The sequence below is a fragment of the Rattus norvegicus genome, chromosome 8 (assembly GCF_021556685.1).
Source record: "Rattus norvegicus strain SHRSP/BbbUtx chromosome 8, alternate assembly SHRSP_T2T, whole genome shotgun sequence".
Taxonomy (NCBI): domain Eukaryota; kingdom Metazoa; phylum Chordata; class Mammalia; order Rodentia; family Muridae; genus Rattus; species Rattus norvegicus.
In genome coordinates this window covers 29882929-29904804 of record NC_141541.1, presented here as the reverse complement: position 1 = coordinate 29904804, position 21876 = coordinate 29882929, and the positions used below count along the sequence as shown (strand labels likewise).

General features: G+C 39.5%; 1 protein-coding gene across 2 annotated transcripts in view; it reads left to right on the top strand.

Annotated features, from left to right (window-relative positions):
* Window positions 1–2820: 2820 nt before the first annotated feature.
* Window positions 2821–21876, top strand: part of Herpud2 (HERPUD family member 2) — a 45332-nt gene continuing 26276 nt past the window's right edge. For both annotated transcript variants that reach the window (XM_087560860.1, NM_001024988.2), the window contains 2 exon segments: window positions 2821–3810; window positions 20187–20264. In XM_087560860.1, the coding sequence (XP_087416986.1) occupies window positions 3664–3810; window positions 20187–20264 (225 nt within the window). In that variant the 5' untranslated portion in view covers window positions 2821–3663.

The window sequence follows — 21876 nt, the reverse complement described above, 5'->3', positions numbered from 1 at the left end:
GGCTTCCAGTACACAGGTTTTCAGGGTTTTTTTGAAAATTGCACTACACTTGATGGAGACTTGCTCAGCTATTCTGTGGCATGGCATAATAAAAACGATGTCACAGGTGATGAAAGAAAATGGACCAATCAGAATCAGGTGGCCATTATCACCTTTCACATCTGCAACTGCAAAGTGACTTAACAAAGGCTTTGGTCCCAAGATGGTAACAAATGTATCAACCAACGAATCAGCCAAATGACCAACCAACAAGCATATGCCGACAACATCCAGAAAGAATTTTAGGTTCTTAGAGGTGCTTCAAATTTCAGATAAAGTGCCTAGATTTCGTTGAATTTTTAGAAGAAGCTAGAATCTCACAGAATGAAATTTTATTTTTTTTCTGCCTTTCCCCCACCTTGCTGATTAAAAGAACCAGACGTAAGCAAATTCCACAAATACTGGAAATTACCTTTTTGTTAGAATAATTTTCTTTATATTTCTTTTACTGTTTTTTTTTTCTAAACAAGGACTACTCTGTGGATAAAAAACCTGAATCGCTAGCTTATCCATACAGAAAAGTTAATAATGCTGAAGAAGACTCATCAACAATCAAATTTTTCATTATCTGCTACCACAGTACTCTTAAGAGAGCAATGGGGACAAATAATAAAGGAAAACCCACCAAAAAAACCCAAACAAGCAAAAAACAAAACAAAACCCAAACCACAAATAACTGAAAAGCAAGTGTTTTTCTTAGAATGTCTTTAGTGACAAATTATAAGTGTACAATTGTTCTGTTGCATTTTCAAATTTTATCTGCCACATGTAGAGGTTTCAGTACCTTGGAAACCCTTCACCAACTGCTACCACTTAAACATCCCAAATTCAAAGCCAATGAGTACCAATATTCCAGAGACTACCATTCCCAATATCATTCTATAGCTACAGATTTTAATAAAATAGAACATTTGCACATTGTGCCCCAGTTCAACAGGAGCAGAATTATTTTTAGGAACCCCCTTTAATACAAGAGGTTATAAGGTTTAAAATTACCCCAGATATTTGGATTTCCTGATCGTTTTGATTTAATGTTTTTGTTTCTGCTAGTAAACCTTGGATAACTCTAATTACCATTGTGAAATGCCTGAATGTCTTAATAATTAGGAACATTTTGTGGCTAATGTACATTTTATAGTGCCGCGTGAGAAGGTTACATCAGCTCTAAAGGATTCTTGGAAGCTTGAGTCACAAGCCTACATGAAAGGAGCTACAGAACTGGTTGGTGGGGGTTATAGGGAGATCCTGGGTTAAACAGGATTCTGACGTAAAACAATCTTGCGAAGACATCACAATGTCATAAAGACCCTGTCTCCATTATTTGTTCTTGTTTTCTTTTCCTTCTTCTTTGTTGCTTCATGTACATCATGAACACATAAGCTGTTCAAAGTCCAATAGCCACTAGCTTTAAGGAAGCCTGAAAAAGGATTTTTATCTAGAATTAAGGTTCTACAGTGGTAACTTTGGTAAATAAAGAACAGCCTTAGAGAAGACCTTGAGTCTAGGGGCTTATGGTCACGGTGACTTGATATGGGAACTTCAGTCTTACTAAAGAATAGAATTTAGACAGTACAGCCTATGCCATCTAGGGTATCCTAACATAAATACAAGGTTGTATAGGGAAGGAAGGTGTACAGAAGGATTTCTCAACCTTACTAATGCTGCCACCCTTTAGCACAGTTCATGTTGTGGTGATCCCCAGCCATAAAATTATTGTTGCTAACTTCATTAACTGTAATGTTGCTACTATTACGAATCACAATGTAAATATCTGATAAACAGTGACTAAGAAAGGGGTCATGACCCACAGGTTGAGAACCACTGCTTTAAGGGATTCTGGACTTTTAATTACAGAGAAGAATTTCCCCTTGGTCACTTATCCAGTGGTAGCTTGAAGTCTTTTCTGAAGGGGAAAAAAAAACAAACAAACAAAAAACCAAACAAAACAAAACAAAAGGGGCTGGGGATTTAGCTCAGTGGTAGAGCGCTTACCTAGGAAGCGCAAGGCCCTGGGTTCGGTCCCCAGCTCCGGAAAAAACAAACAAACAAACAAACAAACAAACAAACAAAAAACAAAAAGGGAGAGACCAGCTTCTGAAAACCCCTCCCTCCAAGTGGAAGCCTGAATCTAAGAAAACGCACATCGAACAAACTTCAGTTTACTGAATGGATCCTTAAACTAGTGCAAAAAACTGAACTGGGCAGGGGAGCAACAGTGGATTCACCCTTGCATTGCCAAGTTTTAGTAAACCTGCAAATCAGGAAACGAACACTATCATCCACCTTCACACCCACTTGATACATTTTGGGAGAATTAGGGGAACTGGGGCAGACTGAAGTTTGAGAGACAGCCATGTTCCATATGCTTGGCTCTCCACTGCCAGCTCACTTACTCTTGGGGCAGGAACTGCTCCCAAGCCCTGGCTCAGCCTGAGCTCCTTACAGGACACGTGGCAGTGTTTTGCAGTCAGCTAACACCCAGGGAAATTAGCCTAAGTTTGACTCAGCACCAGGGTGAAGATTTATTATTAACTTTGCCGAGCCGGCTCGTGGGACGAAGCACTTCCAACGCTTTCGAGGGTGTGGTGGAGGCGGGGTGCACTACTGCCAGCCACGCCAGCGGTGGCGCTTTAGGAGGGACTGGCTGGCTCGCTGGCCTCTCGGCTGCACAGCAGGCCTCGCAGGCGGGGCTGACCCCGCCAGGCGAAAGGGAGTAGCCGCGGGTGACGCACTTCCGCCTCGCGCCTTCCGGCTTACCCGGGACCCGACCCTCCTCACAACAACAATCTCGGGCGCTCGCGCGGCGCCGCGGGCCTGTCCCCGCCCTCCTCCTGCCTGCCACCTGCCGCCCGGCCGCGCCTGCGGGGACTGCCTAGCCGCAGTCAGGAGGGCCGGCCGCCGTAGCCCACAGTCACCGCGCCGCCCCGCGAGACCAGGAGGGCGAGCGCCGCGGAGCAGGAAGGGAGCGGCCCGCGGAGGCGCGGCGCTGGGCCGGCCTTCCTCCCCTCAGGCTCGCTCCGCTCTGAGCCGCAGGCTTGCTTTCCTCAGGCTCGCTCTCGGCCGCGGCCTTCTTTTCCTTTAGGCTCGCTCCTCGGTCGCGGCCTTGCTTGTCTCAGGCTTGCTCTCCGGCCGCCGTCATTTTCTTCAAGCTCGCTCTGCGGCTGTTGCCACCCCCTTCCAGGCTCGCTCCCCGCCACCGCCTTCCTCCTCCCAGGCTCGCTCTCCGGCCGCCGCCCCTCAGCCGCCCAGGCTGCGCGGGTGCTCGCGTGGGGCCTTGTTGCGTTTCAGCTCGGGGGTCGCCGCAGGGGCGGGGCGCTGAGCGGTCCGCCGCGGCCTCCCCTTCGCGTCCTCCCCAGGTCGTCTGCCCGCCTTCCTCCGCAGTCCGGAGCCTGGCGGAGCCCAGACCTGGCGGGGACAGCTGCGCACCCGGCCCGGCACCCAGAGCCTGCCGCCACCACCGCCACCGTCCATCGTTGGTACCGGCAATGGCCTTCGTATCGCCCGATGTGCTTGTGACTGATTTGGACCTGGAATTTTGAGAACTCACTTCTGTCCCCATCCCAGCCGTGCCCGCCCACTGGGCTTAGCAGCCGCGCCGCTAGACTGTCCGACTTTGGGAGCACCATGGACCAAAGTGGGATGGAGATTCCTGTTACTCTCATCATTAAAGCACCGAATCAGAAATACAGTGACCAGACTATTAGCTGCTTCTTGAACTGGACCGTGGGGAAACTAAAAACGCATCTATCTAACGTGTACCCTAGCAAACCAGTAAGTGTAAAGCTGGGTGCAGCTGCTCTGACCTGCTGCCTGTGAACCTGGTACCTCCCTTCTCCCAGCTTGCCCCTTCCTGGGCAAATAGGTCTTCATTCGAAATACTTTTGGTTCTGAGGTTGCAGGTGTCTCCTGAGTGATCCATCATTATCTTCCTAATGAGGTTCAGTTAATTAGTGAGTATACAGAAATACCAAGAGACAAGAATTTGCAGTTACAGCAAAGGGACCGTCTTCCATGGAATTTAAAGTCATCAAATGTCAATGTCAGATGCTATTTTTGTTTTTCAGATAAAGAATCACTGTCCATATTAGAACTTATGTTGCTTTCTAGGCTCAGAAATTGGTTCGTGGTGAAGAGAATTTTTTCCCCCCTCTTGGAATAAGTATGTGACTTAGTGAAAATTATACTTTAACCATCGCTTCATTGCACTGGTCTAAGTTGCAGATTCACTTTGTCTCCCACCTCCCATTTCTCCTGAAGAGGATACAGACATTGAGACAAGTTCAGTCCTTCCACATACCTCAGTCATTTGATGCCTATTTTGTTTTCTGTGGTATCATCTGTTTGTCCCAAATCAGTGTGGCTTTGTTTCCAGTTCTTAACTCTATCTTGGTATTGGAAAGATAAACAGAATGGAGCCATTTGTCTCTTAATTCAGATTTGAAGGGAGGTAGTAAGTCTTGGAATAGTTTGGAGAATTATGTCATATAGAGGATATTAAAGTGAGACTTTCATATTCTGTATCGTATAACTTTTTCATTCTTGACTATCTAGTATTCAACTACTAAATCTTATTTTAAAGTAATAAAAAGGCTTGCAATTTAGGGTGGGAAATATTTTGGCATATTTGTCACTAGCTGGTTGATGGTGCACCAACTGCTTTTTAGTCCTGCTCTGTGCTCTGCAGTATGGAAGATGCTTGATCATAACTTGTTAAGATGTTTATGAACCTTGTCTGTTGTAGTATTGTTTAAGATTTAGACTTCCAGAATAACCACCGGATTGGTTTATTGCAAAAGCTGTTTTTTTTTTTTTGTTTTTTTTTAAACTCATTTGGCATTAGCTCAGTTTGTGACACAAATAGTTTTTTGTGTGTGGGGAACACGAAGTTACTCAAGTAGTTGGAACAAAGTATTTACAAAGTTAGAGCTTTTGCTTATTCAAAGCCTACCTTTCAAAGTTAAGACTTACACAATGAGGATAACAATTCACAAAGAAATTAAGACTTATGAGAGTTTTCTATTATATGTTTTTAATTTCCCACATTTTAAAAACAGAAAATACCTTGAGGGAATAGTTGTACTTGAAAGGCATACATTTCCACAGTACAGTTTATAACACAGCCCAAAAATTTAAAAGTACATTCTTAAGTCTATATACACTTTTATGTAGACCATAAAATATTTTAAAATACATTTTAAGACTGTGTACACCTGTATGGTATGTACTTGGTTGAGATCTATGTGTTATACTATTGCACAGTTAGACTCTTGGTCTTTGGTGTGTGGATCAAGAATTTGCATTAAGCCTAATGTGTAGTCTTAGCACTTGAGCTAGAAGCTAAGGATCAGTGTTTCAGAGTCATTTGAAGCTAACATGATAACATGATCCTGTCCTCTAAACCAAAACAAATTTAATATTATTCTAAAACTTTTCTCTTCAAAGCAAAAACACTGTAAGATAGAAATTGTGAAGCCCTTTTGTCTTATATGCCCTGGGATGAGCCTTCTTGAGGTTGGAGGGTTTCACTTGCACAGGTAGTCACTAGTCACTAGTGGGGTTCTTGTGGAAACACCTTGGACACTCCTGCCTGAGGAGATCACTTGCTAGACTGTCTTTTCTGACTTGTCTGCCTCATAGACAAACTGGAAATTCTTTTGGAGGCTGCACCACATACTATCATTAATGACTTAACCTTTTAACATTTCTCCAGCAAGTTTTCTGAGTGGATTGTAATCCTGTCAAGTTCATTTCTAGGTTGAAAACTTTGTGTAATTATTAGACTTGAGATTTACCACTTGAGATTACGTTGCAATATCACAGTTGTTGTGTAACTGTAGTAGTGGTATCCTGTAGCTATAGAAGACATCAGCTCTAGAATTGGGAGTCATACACATTGTCTTTGTAAGGTTATATAGTGGGTAGAGACACTCTTGCGGAGACGGCTCGGGAGGAGGAGGCATGGGATACAGAACAAAGGGTGGACTGGCAGGGGGATAAAATTCGGAGTGTTAAAAAAAGATTAAATAAAATTAAAATAATAGAATCCAAACATTTTTGTAGTTAAGATTATAACAGAAATTTAGATTCCTATGACTGCCCACAATGACTTACCCTGGCTCTTTAAATGTTTTAAGTATTGTATCCTGCATGTATATGCACATGTGTGCGTGTTTCACCTTCCTTCTGATTCAAAGTCTTACTATGTTATATCCCATGATCCAAATTCTTGGGCTCAAGTGATTCTCTCATCTCAGTTTCCCAAGTTATGGGACTATAGGTATACATTACTCTACTTTGTTGCTATTGCTTCTCCTCTTCCTCTTCCTCCTTCCTCCTCTTCCTCCTCCTCCTTTTCCCCTCTTCCTCCACCCCCACAACTTGACCATTCTTTTAGAGTTAATGTTGCATTAATGACCCTAAACTTTATAGTACTATAATAATCAGCAATACAGCTATAATTAAAAAGACTGGCTATTTAGTGGGCATGGAGGGGAAGATAATTTTTAGTTAAGAATTTAGACATTTGTCTTATATATTTGAAAAGTGTTTATAAATCATTAAAAACGTCCTATGTGGAATTGAGCTTTTGGAACTCAGTTAACTTCCAAAGATACTGATAATTGGTTTAGGAATTGGGAACCAGTTCATGGTCATAGTGTTTTAGATAATTACAAAGTATATTTTAATAGGACATTTGCTATTGTTGATGGGTTTAGTTTTTCAGTCCTAAAATTGGCCTGAAGTGTGAAATAATGATTCTTAAATTTCAGTAATTGTTACAGGGTGTTGAAAATACCTGTCAAAAGGTCACTGTTTCTTGAGTGTTGGATTCTAGTCTGAATTTGGACTTAGTTATCAGATACGTAAGTACCAAAATGGTTGAACTTTGCATGTTCAGTAGAATGTACAATCCAATAAAGATTAAAAATACATAGAGTTCACCAAAGCCCGGTTAGGCACATACTTAACTGTTCTTATTTGCAAATGGTAGCTAGACATGGAGTTGACCTACCCTAAATTTGATGTTGAAGGCAAACCTTTCCAGTGCTTGGTGTCAAAGTGCCTTGTGATTGTGTGTCTTGCCTCTGGGTAGGTACCTGTGTCTTTGCTGTTTGTGGTGGTGCATAACTATTCACTTTCAGTGATTAGGCCTGCTGTCTCCCTGATTGGCTCAGGAGGCTGTGCTGTCTTTTCACGCTGCTCTTTTACTTTAATGTTCTATTGAAATTAGAGAAGCAAGAATAGAACCAAGTGCACTGATTTCCTTCTGAGAATTTAACATTCTGCAATCCAGAAAGAAGGAAAATGTTCTTTTCTTCAGTGGAAATAGTGTTTTTGTAGCTCTTGAAACTTTTTTGTTTGCTATTTATAATTCCCTATTACCTTACTTAGGTCATTTTAAAAATTTAGTTGCTTGACCACCTCAGGACCTTTGATTTCGAGGTGCTAGAGACCACATACATGAATACTTTTTGCATCATAAGACAGTTGTCTTTTATCATTTTTATAAATTTAAGAGGGCTTCATGTCATCTAGTAGCATGGGTTAGGTTTTAAAAAACACTGTGAACAAATGGTACTATCAGATTTAATGTGATGATGATAAAAACAGGAGTTTTTAATGCTGCTGATTAAAATTTACTTCAGTATTTTGTAGTCTTATCATCTTGTCTTTTTCTTGGGAAAATAAAATGCGAAATTTTGTTTAATAATACATTAATGCTTTTGGGGGTTCTAGAGGTTTTAGTTGAAATTTCTCTTTATGTAATCCTGATTTGTCTAAAATGTTTTTATTTGCTCTGATTTTAAACTGCCATTTAAACCAGGTATTCTACTAAATACTTGATGTGTTCTGTAATGTTTATTTGTGGTAGACATCTTGTGATGTTAGCCCTTTTATGGGTGGAGAAACAGAGACTTGATTCTTTTGTCTAAGGGCATAGAACTCAAGTAGAATTTGGATTTGAACACAAGTTGGTTTGACTTGAAAGGCAAGGCCCTTAGCCTCCCCCCCCCCCCCACGCTCATACACACCCTAATCCACACCCCCACATACACACTTGCCTGCCCTACCCCCCACATAGGGCTATATACAATGACATGAAGGCTGCCATGTGACTTGACTATCAACCATATACCTATAAACAGAAAAATAATGAAGTGAACTTTAAAAGATGTATGAGGCTGGAGAGATGGCTCAGCAGTTAAGAGTACTTGTTTCTCTTGCAGAGGATCTGATAGGGGCTAGAGGCTGTTTTGGTAACCTCTTGAAAGCCACTTAAAACGCTCATGACTGAGCTGTGTAGGAAATGAAATGTTATAGTTTCTATTTTTAAAAGTACTTGTATGCTACTTCCTAGAACTTACCAGTCAGTTGAGGATTGAACTTTCATTGAATTAGCATATTTAAAAAATTCACATAATTTAAAGTTTGAAATTATGTGGAATTTGCTTAGGCCAAAGTTGGGTATAATGGTATGATTTTTTTAGGTCAGACGTTTTTGTTTTTGTTTTTGTTTCTTTTCCTTTCTTTTTTTTTTTTTCTTTTTTTGAGACAGGGTCTTTTTTTAAAATAAGTCATTTTATTCTGACTAATGTACAAATAGAAGGATCACATAGCTAGTTTAAGAAATTACACAAACAGTTGGCCAGTTACAAACTCTATATATCTCAGTAAACTACTATACAGATAAAATGACCATTCTTTTGCCTATATTCTATCATTCTTTATTACCTATAGCTTTCTTGGTCTCCTTTTAAAACTTTACACTATACCTACAGGGATACTTATTAACATATGTACATGTATACATTATATGCTAGGACCCACATTTGAGGGCAAATGTGTGGGTCTTGTTTCTGAGTTTGACATGATTTTTATAAGTCATATGTCAGAGACCAATTTAGTCCTCTATCTACCTGTCTATATACATACACACACATGCACATATATATACACACAAATGCATTCATACCTATATACACATATATAAACTTCAATCTTTCCATAATAGTGACTCTTTTGAAATATGAAAATATAGTTGGTTTGATAAATTCATGTGTGCCAGGCTGTTGTAAATATTTTAATTTTCTAGATTTTTATGCATGTATGTGTACCATATGTGCTCAAGAAGGTCAGAAAAGACCATTGGATGCACACCATTCCAGGGCACATACCCTGAGAGACCTCTGTCCAAATGATGTCCCACATCCAACTTCCCATTGTATTTCAGTAAAACCATCAATCTGACTAATTAGTAGGTTAGTCTATCAGAATCTTCACAAGTTAATCACTTCCCAAAGCCCCATCAGCTGACAACCAATCTAGCGCATTGATCTTCAGAGACATTTCAAATTCAAGCCAGGATATTCATAAAAGCTGGGCAGAGAGTCACACATACCTGTAATCTTAGCTGTGGGGAGGCAGAGACAGGAGGATTCCTAGGTTTACTGAACAGTCAATGTAGCCAGGTTCAGTGTGAACTTCATAGGATGAAGTGTAGAATTCTGAGCTCAGGAGCTTCTGTCCTATATAATTGGTTCTGTGGTTTCAATCTATTTCTGTTCAAACCTCTTAAAAAGGAAAACTTTCTCCAGAGTAGTATTTTTTTTTTTAAATATTCTGTCAGTTGGCTTGCCTCATGCTTCAGTTCATTGGTACTTAAATTGAAATAATTTTTAACAAAGAAAAGTTTTAAGTCACTTACTTAACTTAGGCATATGAAAAACTCATTTTTTTCTGTTTTCAAAATCAATTCAGTTTTCTTTTAAAACTTAGGATAATCTGAATGCATTTGAATATTCAGTTGAGAGCAACAATATTTTACCAAATTATAATTCACATAATGTAAAATTTGTCATTTAGATTATACAACTCAGTGGCCTTTTGTATTTTTCCAGGTATCACTATTGCCTACCTGCAGCACATTCTCATTACCTCCCAAATACAATCCTTACCCAATTAATAGTCACTTCCTCTTCTTTGTTTCCAACCTCTTGGCAACCACTAATCGTCTGGCCTATTTAGGGCATTTCATGTAAAGGGAACATAAATGTAAGACATTTTATTTATATCTGGTATCTTTCACTTACCATCACAGTGGCGTGTGTTATAACATGAATCAGCATGTCTTAGGGCTGAATATGTCATTGTATGTGTTATAACATGAATCAGCATGTCTTAGGGCTGAATATGTCATTGTATGTGTGTATGCTTGTTTTCATGCAGTAGTAGATTGACATTTGGGTTCTTTCTAATTTTGGCCATTATCAGCAATGAGGTTATGAACATTACATAAGTTTTTTGTTTTTTTCCATCTTTATTAACTTGGGTATTTCTTATTTATATTTCGATTGTTATTCCCTTTCCCGGCTTCCGGGCCAACATCCCCCTAACCCCTCCCACTCCCCTTCTGTATGGGTGTTCCCCTCCCCATCCTCCCCCGATTACCGCCCTCCCCACCATTACATAAGTTTTGATGTGGATATTTGACTTTAGTTGTTTGTGGTATATACCTAGGGATGTAATTGGATGTATGTGCTGTGTCTTAGGGTTACTTTTTCTCACTTCTAAGGAATTGCAAAAGTCTTCAACAGTAGTGACACCATTTTACACCATCAGTGATGTGTGAGTTCTAATCACCCTATACCTGTGTCTGCATTTGCTTTTGTTTCACATATTCTAGAAGGTTTCCTTGTGATTTTGTTACATTTTTGTGTTCTGCTTCTCTGAATAGTTTTCTTGCTGTGAACCACTGTTTAGATGGAAATGCTAAAGTACTAACACACAGTTGCTTGTATAATCTGCTAATATTAGTGTGTCATTTGTAGACATTAGCAAAGTGGGTTTCTTCTGGTGTTTCAAAGTAGGTAATGTGATCAATGGGATATTTCATTTTATTCCTTAATTACTTGTAAAATAATGATAAAAATGAAGTTCCCCCCCCCAAAGATGTGCAAACTATTTTGAGCTTTCAGTATTTCATTTAACATTTCATTTAGTGTCTACTTTGCACAGTGCTAGACTGTAGGATCACAAGTGAACCATTTCATTCTTAACATTTGTATTTCTTTTATGGACACAAACATGTAAATAAACTTAGTGGTTGTGGTTTGTTTCAGGACAGGAAGAAAGAGGATGAGTGAAAAGAGAAACTACTGAGTTGGTAAGTCAGGATGGCCTGGCTAAGGCTGTTTTAAAGTCAGGATCTAAAATTAGGCTTCGAGTGTCCAAGCTGGCAGAGAACTTGGGAATTTGAGTGAATGCTAGCTTGGCTAGAGAGCGGATCAGGAAAAACTACTCGAGGAAGTTGGAGAGAAATAAGAAGTCAGGACTAGCCACAATTAGGGGATCAGAACTAATAGCCCTGTGAGATAGCTTTGGGTGAAGGCGTTTGTCCACCCGATTCCCACCCTTGTGAACTCACATAATAGTAATAATACATTCTTTTTATGAATTAGAATTAAATCCTATGTGTTTTAGAATGGATCAGGATTGATTGGTGTTTTTAAAAGATCACTGTAGCTCCTGACTTTAGAGTGGAAGCAAGAAAATGAGCTGAGAGGCTCTTGTGAAAGCATAGCCAAGAGAGAATGATTCGTATTAGGCACTGAACAGTAGACATAGGGAAAGGGTAGACTTGAGCAGATAGCCTTAAGGGATCTGATGCCAGTTACATATAGGAGGCAAGATCAAAGAGGGATTGGCTATGCCCAGGTATTTCACTTTAAGAACCAGTGGCATAGGGAAGGAGAAAGAGCCCCAGAGGAGGACCTGGCATTTGGCGTTCATTGTTGGTGTGTTACCCAGGAGTTGCCAGTTAAAACATAGAACCTGTCACATATGGGAGCAGTTGGATAAACGGGTCTCAGTCTGAGAGAAACAAAGCACCTGGATGGAAAGAGAAAATGGACTTTGGGTATTGGATAGACAATTGAGCAAAAGGCCATAGGGTCAAAGATCAGTGACACTACTGAAATGAGAACAGACCCTTTAATCTGTCTTGCAGTGGTATAAATGGGGGAGGCTATGATACCGTCTCGTAAGTATCAGAACCTTTTGTTGGATACTTCTGAGTCTTACCCTCAGTCTGTTAAAAGATTAGTTAGTCATTGTTCATTTTTCTGTTCAGTAGATAAGCTTTAAGAAGAGTTTTTGGGGAAAGGCATTCTCTCCGGGCTATTAACTTAGTCATTAGATAGCATTGTTTAAGTTAAATGGGATGTGCACTAGATCATTTATTTGTTTGTTTTTGACACAGGATTTCTTTCTATAGTCTTGGCTGTCCTGGAACTTGCTCTGTAGTCCAGGCTGGGTTCGAACTCAGAGATCTGCCTGGTTCTGCCTCCTGAGTGTTGGGATTAATGATGTGCATTGTTATGACTGCTTAGTTCTTAAATTTAATAATTATGCATACTTTCACATGAGAGACCCATAGATTGGGAGCTAGGAATTCTCAAAATACTTGATTTTGAAAATTTATCTTTGATATAAAAGTTATTATCAGTAGTCTGGATGATCACTTTAGTTATGAAATTTTATTACTTTGGTTATTTTTTAATTTAAAATTTTTTGAGTGTTTGTGGAGCTAGAGTTATAGGCAACTGTGAGACATCCAAGTAGGTTCTGGGAACAGAACTTTGGTCCTTTCCAAAAGCTGTATTCTGGTTAGGGTTTTTGTTTTTTGTTTTTGTTTTTTGTTTGTTTGTTTTGTTATTACCTTGATGCAAGCTAAGGTCACCTGGGTAGAAGAAACTTCAATTGAAAAGATGTCTCTATGAGAGACAGTTGCCCATAGGTAAGTCTGGACACTTTCTTGGTTAAAGACTAGTGTGGGAAGACCCAGCCAGCTGTGCGCAGTGCCACTTCTGAGCAGGTGCTTGTAGGTGGTGTGAAAACAAGTGAACGAGGCATGGAGGACAAGCCAAGTGAGCAGCATTCACTATAATCCCTGCTTCAATTCCCAACTCCCAGGTCCCTGCCCTGACTTTCTCAGTGACAGGTGTGCTTGTAAGATAAATTAAACCCTTGTCTCCTCGGGTTGTGTGGTCAGTGTTTTATCACAGCAGTAGTGAAGCAACTGATGCAAGCAACATGCACGTCTAATAGCTGAGACGCTTGCCCAGCTGACGAGACAGGGACGCCATTGAACCTGTAGACCTGTCAGGGGGCTCCAGGGTCTACCTGTCTGTCTGCTGAACATGGGGCTTGCAGGTGTTTGCTACCGTGCCTGGATTTTTGTGGGTGCTAGGAATCCAAACTCAGGTCCTCATTCGTGAAGGGCAGGCATTTTACTGACTGAACCGTCTCCCTAGTCCTAGGACTTGTGTTTTGAAATGAGTAATACTGCTGAATGTGTTGTAACTTATATTGCAAGGTTTTCAAGCATGTGCTTCTGAAGACTGAAGTGTCTGAAGCTATTGCCTCTGGGAAAATTTAATCTCAGTCTAAATTATAAAATTGATTTTTCAGTGTATTTAATATGTATTATTAACATTGTATAGATTAGTGGATTATACTGGATGTGTGTGTGCCAGTGATCCTTAATGCTGCATATTCTAACATTTTTATTTCTTTCTCAGAAGCAGTAGTTTCTGATTAATCCATTACTGTTACAGTTTTAATTAAAATGTAGAGGTACTCTATTCAGAATTGCAGTAGATAATGCACAAGTCACTTACTTAGAAGCAGTTGGTAAACCGTTTTCCACTAAAAACCCAAGGTTAAATGACTTACGCTTTGGACATGGATGTTTTGCCAACATCAAAATGTATTTCTCTTCATACAGAGGAGACTGAAGACCTGTGTTGTTATTAGAAATGTCATTTGAAACCGAGACTGGGAAGTTACTTTAGTATGGGTCAAGACTTTCTTGTTCAGTCAGTTGTAGGCCAAGTTTGTGTGTGGGTGTGTGTCAGTTGTATTCTTGAGTATCCTGAACGTTTTGCTTTAATGCTAGACACAACTCCCAACAATTTCACAGAATCCTGTAGGGTGTCATGAAACCACGTGATACAGAGACCAGAAATTAATATCTGTGGATCCCTGAATGTTGTGCTTTGTTCTAAGAGGTTGCTATATCTTCTGTTCTTAGACTCCAGCCTATGCAGTAAATACTATTATTATCCTCCTTTTGTAGATTAGAAATTCCAGGCACAGGGTGGTGACTGTAGGATCTTGTACACATTTCCTGACTTGTGTACACACACACACACACACACACACACACACACACTCCCCCCCCCTCTCTTATATTCTGTGAGTCCAGCCCCTATACACAAGACCCCAGTTCCCAGTTTCTAGTAACAAATCAATGATGTTACTCTTGGTATTCTATGTTTTCTATTCTGCAATTTTTTCTTTCTATTGGACTCTTCTTTTGGCATACAAATATTTTTTTCTAAACACAAATACAAAAAAAAAAAAAAAAGAAGAAGAAGAAGAAAGGAAGAAAGAAAAAGAGCCAAAAAACCACAAAAGAAAAAAAAATTGGGAACTAACTTTCTCAATAATCCATCTCTCTTGAAAATACAGTGTATTTCTCTCCTGTGGGGCAAAGTGCATTTTTAGTTTTATATAATTACTGTTTCATTATATTGCTGTTCTTTCCTCTTGAGTCTGTTCCAGTTAGGTTTGGTTTGGAGTGTTTTGGGGTTTGTTTGTTTGTTTGTTTTAGTTATGAGACAGAGTGCATTAGTACACACATTTCAGACTGTTCAAGTATGAACAGACCCACTATGTAGGTAACAGTGTTGTTGTCGTTAATATTATTAGTTAAATTTTACAGTACAGTCCTTATTCCCCTCCTGGTCCACTCTCAGACTGTTCTGCATCCCATTCCTCTTCCCCCATCTTCAAGAGGATGTACCCATTCCCCACCCCCCAACCTACCAGACCTCTCCACTCCTTAGGGCCTCAAGTCTCTTGAGGGTTAGGTGCATCTTCTCTCACTGAGGCCATACCAGGAACCTCTGCTTTATATATGTTGGGGGGCTCATATTAGTTAGTGTATGTTGTTTTATTTCTGGGTCTTTGATTCTATTCCATTGGTCAGTGTGTCTGTCTCCGTACCAATACCACGCAGTTTTTATCACTATTACTCTATAGTATAGATTGAGGTCAGGGATATAGCTGTTATTCTACCAAGATTGTTTACATTATGTTACAATGTTCACTAGCATTCCTAGTGATCGTTTTGTAGGATGCTTTGCAAGGAATGCAGCGATAAATAGACTAATGTGGGAGGAGAAGGTCTCTGGTATATTAGAAGCCTGGGAGCATTTGAATAAATATAAATAAATTTATTGGCACTTAGGTACAGTAGAATGTTATAAACTTGTCAAGAGGAATTAGGAAGCTATTTGTGTATGCCTAAGGTGTTACCTACAGGATATACTGAGAAAGCATGACATCAGAAAACAAGCACCGTTGGTTTCCTGCCTTTTATGTAAGAAGGAAAAGAGAACTATGTATGTGTATTCATATAATGAGAAGGGATACACTGTTACAAGTGGACTTAAATTTTATTTACTTGAACAAGGGGCACTTATAAATGCTTATAGCACTTAGGAATATGCTGCCCCCTTACCAGCAACCATTAACTAACTGCTCATAGCTCCTCAGGAGGAGTGGGCCAATGAATCCCTCCCCAGGCCCAGCCTTGTTAAGTGGAATAAATTGTGGTTGACTAGCCATCTCACGTCCAGAAGGTAGTCTTTCACACTTCTTTCCATTCTCTAGCGTTTGCATGCTGTGCATCCTTTCCTACAGTGTTTTCCTGAGTCATGTTGGAGGGAGGTGATAATAGATGTCTTGTTTCAGACTGAACTCTCATCAATCTTGTATTCTCAGCCTTTTGACAAGCTATGAGTCTAAGTTAACTGCTTGAAGCTCCAGCGATCATGCCACTATTGAACCGGTATATTTTGTCTGGCAAGTTGGAGTTATAGCTCTCAGATGCAAGTCACTGGGATTTATCTTAAGGATACGGAGGGGACTATCAGGAATCACAGACGTCATTCAGATCATATGTAAACAGCTTTGGTTATTATTTTGAGATTATAAATAGATAAAAACAATTTTCAGATAGCATATTAATGCCATTATCAAGTATATTTTTAAAGGTGAGGGAAGAGACAAATAAGTGAAAATGCGAAATAGAAAATATAAGTCTGAACTCAGGGCTTAAGGTTTTTTCCCCCTAAAAATAAAGAACTGATTTTGTAGCTTTGGTTCCTGAAGACAAGAGTAAGTACTCCAAATTCTCAGATTTCTGTCTTTCAGTACAGTTTCAATGAAAAAGAATTAGGTGCCTGATCAGTGGCAGTCCTAAGTTACCTCATCGGAAAAGGTAGAAGCTGAATGAACCTAAGGGCATTTTGTGTCTGACAGTAAGAAAACTGTTAGAGCAGCTACAGATTATGTCAAAGGGACTTTAAAGGGACTTTAAAGGGATCCATAATGGTCAAACATGGAGTGGTCTGAGGCTAACTGGGAAAAACAAGAGTTAGGATTCCAAAGCAAAAATTCTGTGAACGCACCAAGATACAAAAGGGGAAAAAATTAGCACCTCACTGGTCGCTCTGGAGGTTGCGTGGGGCACTTACTCTGAAAGCTGACAAAGGCAGTAGTTGTACATTGTGGTGTTTTCTTCATAGAGACCGAATAATAAAAGAGTTAATAAGATAAAGTTCTGGAACGTCATACTAAAACCAGAAGGAATTATGGAATTAGGAAACGGAGTTTGCTACTCCTAATGAAAGAATGGGTCTCAGCAACTATGTAGGTAACTAGTAAAGTAGATAGTAAATTTTTAAGGGACAGATCAGTCTGGCAACATCAGAACCACCGATCAAGCTCAGTGTCACTCAAAGTCACCATCCTAATCTACATGTGCCAAAATCAGTGATGTGCAGGGATGATGGCACTATTACAAAGTACTCTGTCAAAGACCTTAATCTGAATCCAATTAACCTTCTCACACTAACTACTGCTGTGGATTGCCAGGGGATACATGTGGCTCAAACAGGACAGAATGTAACTAAGATGAGATGACTTCTTTTAAAAGCACACAGGACAAATGAAAAGAAACTGGAAATGTTTGGGGGTTATAGGTCTGGGCCAGCATTTGTGACATGGTGGCACACATCCGTAATCCCAGTGCTTGCTTGGGAAGTGCAGAAAAGGGAACCAGAAGTTCAAGCTCATTTGTAGCAAAATATAGGGCACCTGAGGCTGAGTTCACAAGGTCATCTGTGGCTGTGTAGAAAGCTTGGGACCTACCTAGGCTACATGAGACCTTGTCTCAAAAACATAAAAATAGTAAAGCGATATAACCCAATCATATCAATTGTATGAGGCTCTTGTTTGAGTCAAACAATCTCTAAGGAATTTTAGAGTAGTGAGAAACATTGAGCTTCATGGTTGGATGTGGCAGTCTTACAGTTATTAACAAACAAAACACTAGTGTTTGCACCAAACCAAGTGAAAAGAGAGATGTATTTGCTTTAATGTACTCTACTAGAGGTGAGGTTTTGTCTGGGTAGGGAGGAGTGGGATAGGATAAGAACTATAGACTGTCAGTTGATGATGAATACTTGAGAGGTTTTTTTAACATGATAGTGGTTCTTCTCATTCCATCTACTTCGTGCAGGAGAATTTGCACAAGGACTGTTCTTTAGGTCAAGTGATAGTATAACACACTAATGTCTCTAATGAAACGTTGAGGCTGGTGGGAAAATGATGATTTATAATGCTATAATATTTATAAAATGAACTTCTCTAGGGTTCATTTGATCAGTATTGACTCCTTGCTTAACTTATCTAGCATGAACTTATGCAATAATTTACCATTCACTGCCTGTAGGTTGCAGAATAAGAAACTCTTGCTTTCTCTTAGAATCAGAGCATTCAATTCAAAATACTTTGTAACTTCTAGTCACTACCTGTGAAAACTTCTCCGAAGACACTAGCTGCATGTCATCTAATTCAGCTTATTTATGAAGACGAACTGTCAGATCCTGTGTCTAAGTACCACTGGTCTGTCCCTCTGTCTTCCCTCTTCAGACGGGGTTACTTAAACAGTTACTATGAAGGACAAAGGTTTAGCTGAAGAGCTGCACAGGGTGAAATACGGGAGAAGGGAGCTTGGTGAATTTCTATACACCTTTACTTTTTTTTAAAAAAAGAAATTTTATTAGTCTTTAAATTTCAAGTTGCATATGTGTTTTGATAATATTTAGCCCCTATTTCTTTCCACATCCACTCCCCTCCTCTTTACCCACTCAACTTTGTATCTTTTTTTTTTTAAGCCCTTCAAGACCAAATTATGCTGCTCAAAATATTCTTGGATGGGCCGTAAACTCTCGTACCTACTTGCCCTTAGGGGATAAAGGATGCTGCTGGGTAGCTAGCTGGGCATGCTGCATTTGGTGAAGTATGTGTGGATGAAAGGCAGTGAAGAAGTTTTAGGTCCTCCATGATCTCCAGCCATGTCGCACATCTCAACTTGTTTCCCTGTTAGCCATCCAGAAACTCTTGGAACTCAATCCTTTTGGTCTTTCATGGAAATAAGTATAGTTGATTAAGTCACTGACCATCTGTTAACTCAAACTGGACCCTCTTTCTGGAGATCGAAACAGGAAGTGACAACTCTAATCCCAGGGATGGTTCCCCTGGAAACCAAGCTTTATCCCAAGACTATTTATTTCTCTCTAGATACTGGTTATCTCATTAGCAAACAAAATCTAGAGGAGTGGTTCTTACCCTGTGGGGTGTGCCCCCTTTTGAGAGCTGAACGACCCCTTTTCACTGGGTTTGCATATCAGATATCCTGCATATCAGATACTTACATTATGATTCATAACAGCGAAATTACAGTTATGAAGTAGCTATGAAAAATATTTTATGGTTAGGGGTCACTCTAACATGAGGGAGTGCATTAAAAGGTTGAAGCATTAAGAAGGTTGAGGATTACTGTTCTAGGGTAAGGATATTACAGAGAGGTTAAATGGCAGGAAATGAGATGAAGACCAAATATGTTTTTCTAATGTCATAGAACTCTATTGAGTTTTTATGTACTGGTTATAGGCTTCAAGATTTGGGATTAAAAAAAACTTTGTGTTTAATATAGGAATTTACATGTAACATGTTAGATATAGCACACTAAAATCATGTCTATCAGTTAAACTTCTTGAAAGGATAACTGCGTCTTCAGTATCTAGAGTGCCTGAACTATAGATCTCACTCAGCATGACAATATCTATTAAGACTTTTAGTTATATGACTTACCATAGCCATGCTGAAAATAAAGTTTGTTAAACATTATATTTATAGCTTGGATTGGATTTGGGATTTGACATTTGATATGGCTAATAAATTATTTTCATGGAATTCAAGGAATGGTTTGCAAATAGGCCTTATGGGGACTACCAAACACACTCATTTTAAATAGTGCTAACAATGTGAACTTTAGCAGATGTTTCATGAAGTACAATGTGTAACAGAGCCAAGCAGAACATTTCTATTATGCATTACTTGCAGAGGTGAATCTCCATGGACTTGGGTTGGCTTTTCTGTTGGGTTGGTTTTGCTGTTTTAAGTGTGTGTAGATATTTTGAGTGGCAGGAACAGTTAAAGGTAGAGGAGGTATGGAACTTGCCTTTAGATGCAAATGACTTTCAAATTAAGACCAATCAGCTCTTCCGTGTTATATTTGGAGGGAAGAAATTAAATCTGTGTATATTTCATATTTAAAAAGTACTGACAAAAACAGTTCAAAATAATTGGTGATCTTGAAAAGGCATCTTCTGTTAATTAGTGATAGAAGTCCTTTGCTTTTTCATTTATATGAGCTTGAAGGCTTTTAGTTAAGAGCACTACATTATAGCTGATAAAACAGATTTCTAGTTTACCTGTTTGTCAAGCTTTATGGTGGTGACCTACATTTTGTTTATGGATGTGCAGCCGTTTACTCAGTTCTTAACCGCCTTCAGCAGAACCTGGGCTAAAAAAAAAAATCTTAAAATATGTGTTTTCTGTTTATTTGTCCCCCAAGGAGAGCTTAGTTTTATCCAGATTTAGTCATGTTATCCCTAACCTTAAATTTACGTAATTAAAAGGCTGACTTCTTTTTTCTATCCCATTTCTAGTTGACAAAAGACCAGAGGTTGGTGTATTCTGGCAGACTACTTCCTGACCATCTGCAGCTGAAAGACATTCTCAGAAAAGTAAGCTCTCCTTCTACCTTAGAAGAGCGAGAAAAGCCGCCTCTCAGGGTTTGTCTAGCCAGTGTAGTTCATCAACCCCTGTGGGTAGCAGAACAAAGAAAAATAAGTAAAACAAGCAACAAAACAACAGGACACAGAGGTTGTTTGGCCAACAGTTCTGTATGCCCGTTGAGCTAAGTCTGACGTGGGGTGACATATTTGTATTCAGATGCATTTTGTCTTTTAGAAGAAAACATTGGTTTTTCAGGACTGCAGGAATAGTGTTTACAGCAGTGAAAAATTTAAATTTAAAGAACATCTCTTTAAACCCATTTTCAGTCGGGCCATGTAACGATTTAATAAAAATTGTTTGAGTTAGCAGTTTAATTTCAGGACAGGAAGTAGGAAGTTGCCTCGGTGCCATATCCGCTCCCAGTGTAAGTGCTGATGCTCAGGCAGCGCTGGGTATGGGTCAGAGCAGGTTTTGACAGTCAGCTTGGCTGCTGGTTAGTTGATGCCACCTTTTACTTCACTGTCCCTTGTACTCTTGACATGCTACCTTTTGTTTGTGACTACACAATATTGAATAGCTTTACATTTAGTGCTTGGGCTTTTTAACATAACTCTAGATGCAGGTATTCCCGACCTGTTCTCCTCTGTTTATACTCACCTGTGGGAACCTAATAAATATGTTTCAGTTGTGTGCCTCGCCTTTAACAGTTGACACTTCGCTCTGGCACAGGAAGTTTAAAATAGAGTGTCAATGTATTTCTTCTGCTTAAGTAATATTTCAGTGTGTTTACAGCACAAAGATCTCTCATCCACTTTCCCCCTATTCTATAGCCTCCCCCAGGTGTGACCACCAGCTTTAGTTATCTGTTGTGATCAGTGGACACTCTCACTCTAAATTATGCACACTCAGAGTTAATTACTCTGGGTGGTGTATGTCTCATGGATTTTGACAAATGTCTCATCTGTTTCCACCATTATGGTATCATGTAGACTAGTTCTAAACCATGCTCCCCTGTTTATTGTTTGCACTTGGTTTCTTTTGTGATCCTGGGATCATCCTCAGGACTTTGCACATGCTAGTATAGCTCTACCACTGAGCTAGCCTTAAAGTTGTTTTGTTTTCCTGCTGAAAACTGTTAATGCTGTCTGCTTTTTGAAATACAGGTGCATTTATTGTTCATTGTTTTCTGAATAATAGCTTAAAACCTACACATTAATACTCTCAGAATTTGATTGTTGTAGACCTTGTCAAGGGCCATGTTACATTTTAAATAGTTCTTTGAACTGTTTCTCTTAAAGTTGTTTTTGTTTGTTTATTTGTTTTGTTTTGTAAAATGTTGCCATTGGCTCTGCACACTGTTTAGTTATAAAATATTCTATAGATGTATCCCTGAAGGTGAATGTGGGCTGTGATTAACCATTATTAGTATGATCTTTTGGCACTGGGTTTATAGGGATACACAATAGATATATATTTTTTAGTATTTCCTGCTCAGAAGCAGAGAGATTCTATATATTAAGAAACACTACCTCATGCTGTCTGTCTGAAGCCTTTCTGTAAGCTGCATAGCCCTAAGAACTTCATCCTCTAGGCTCCTAAAGCAATTGTGGTTTATGCTTC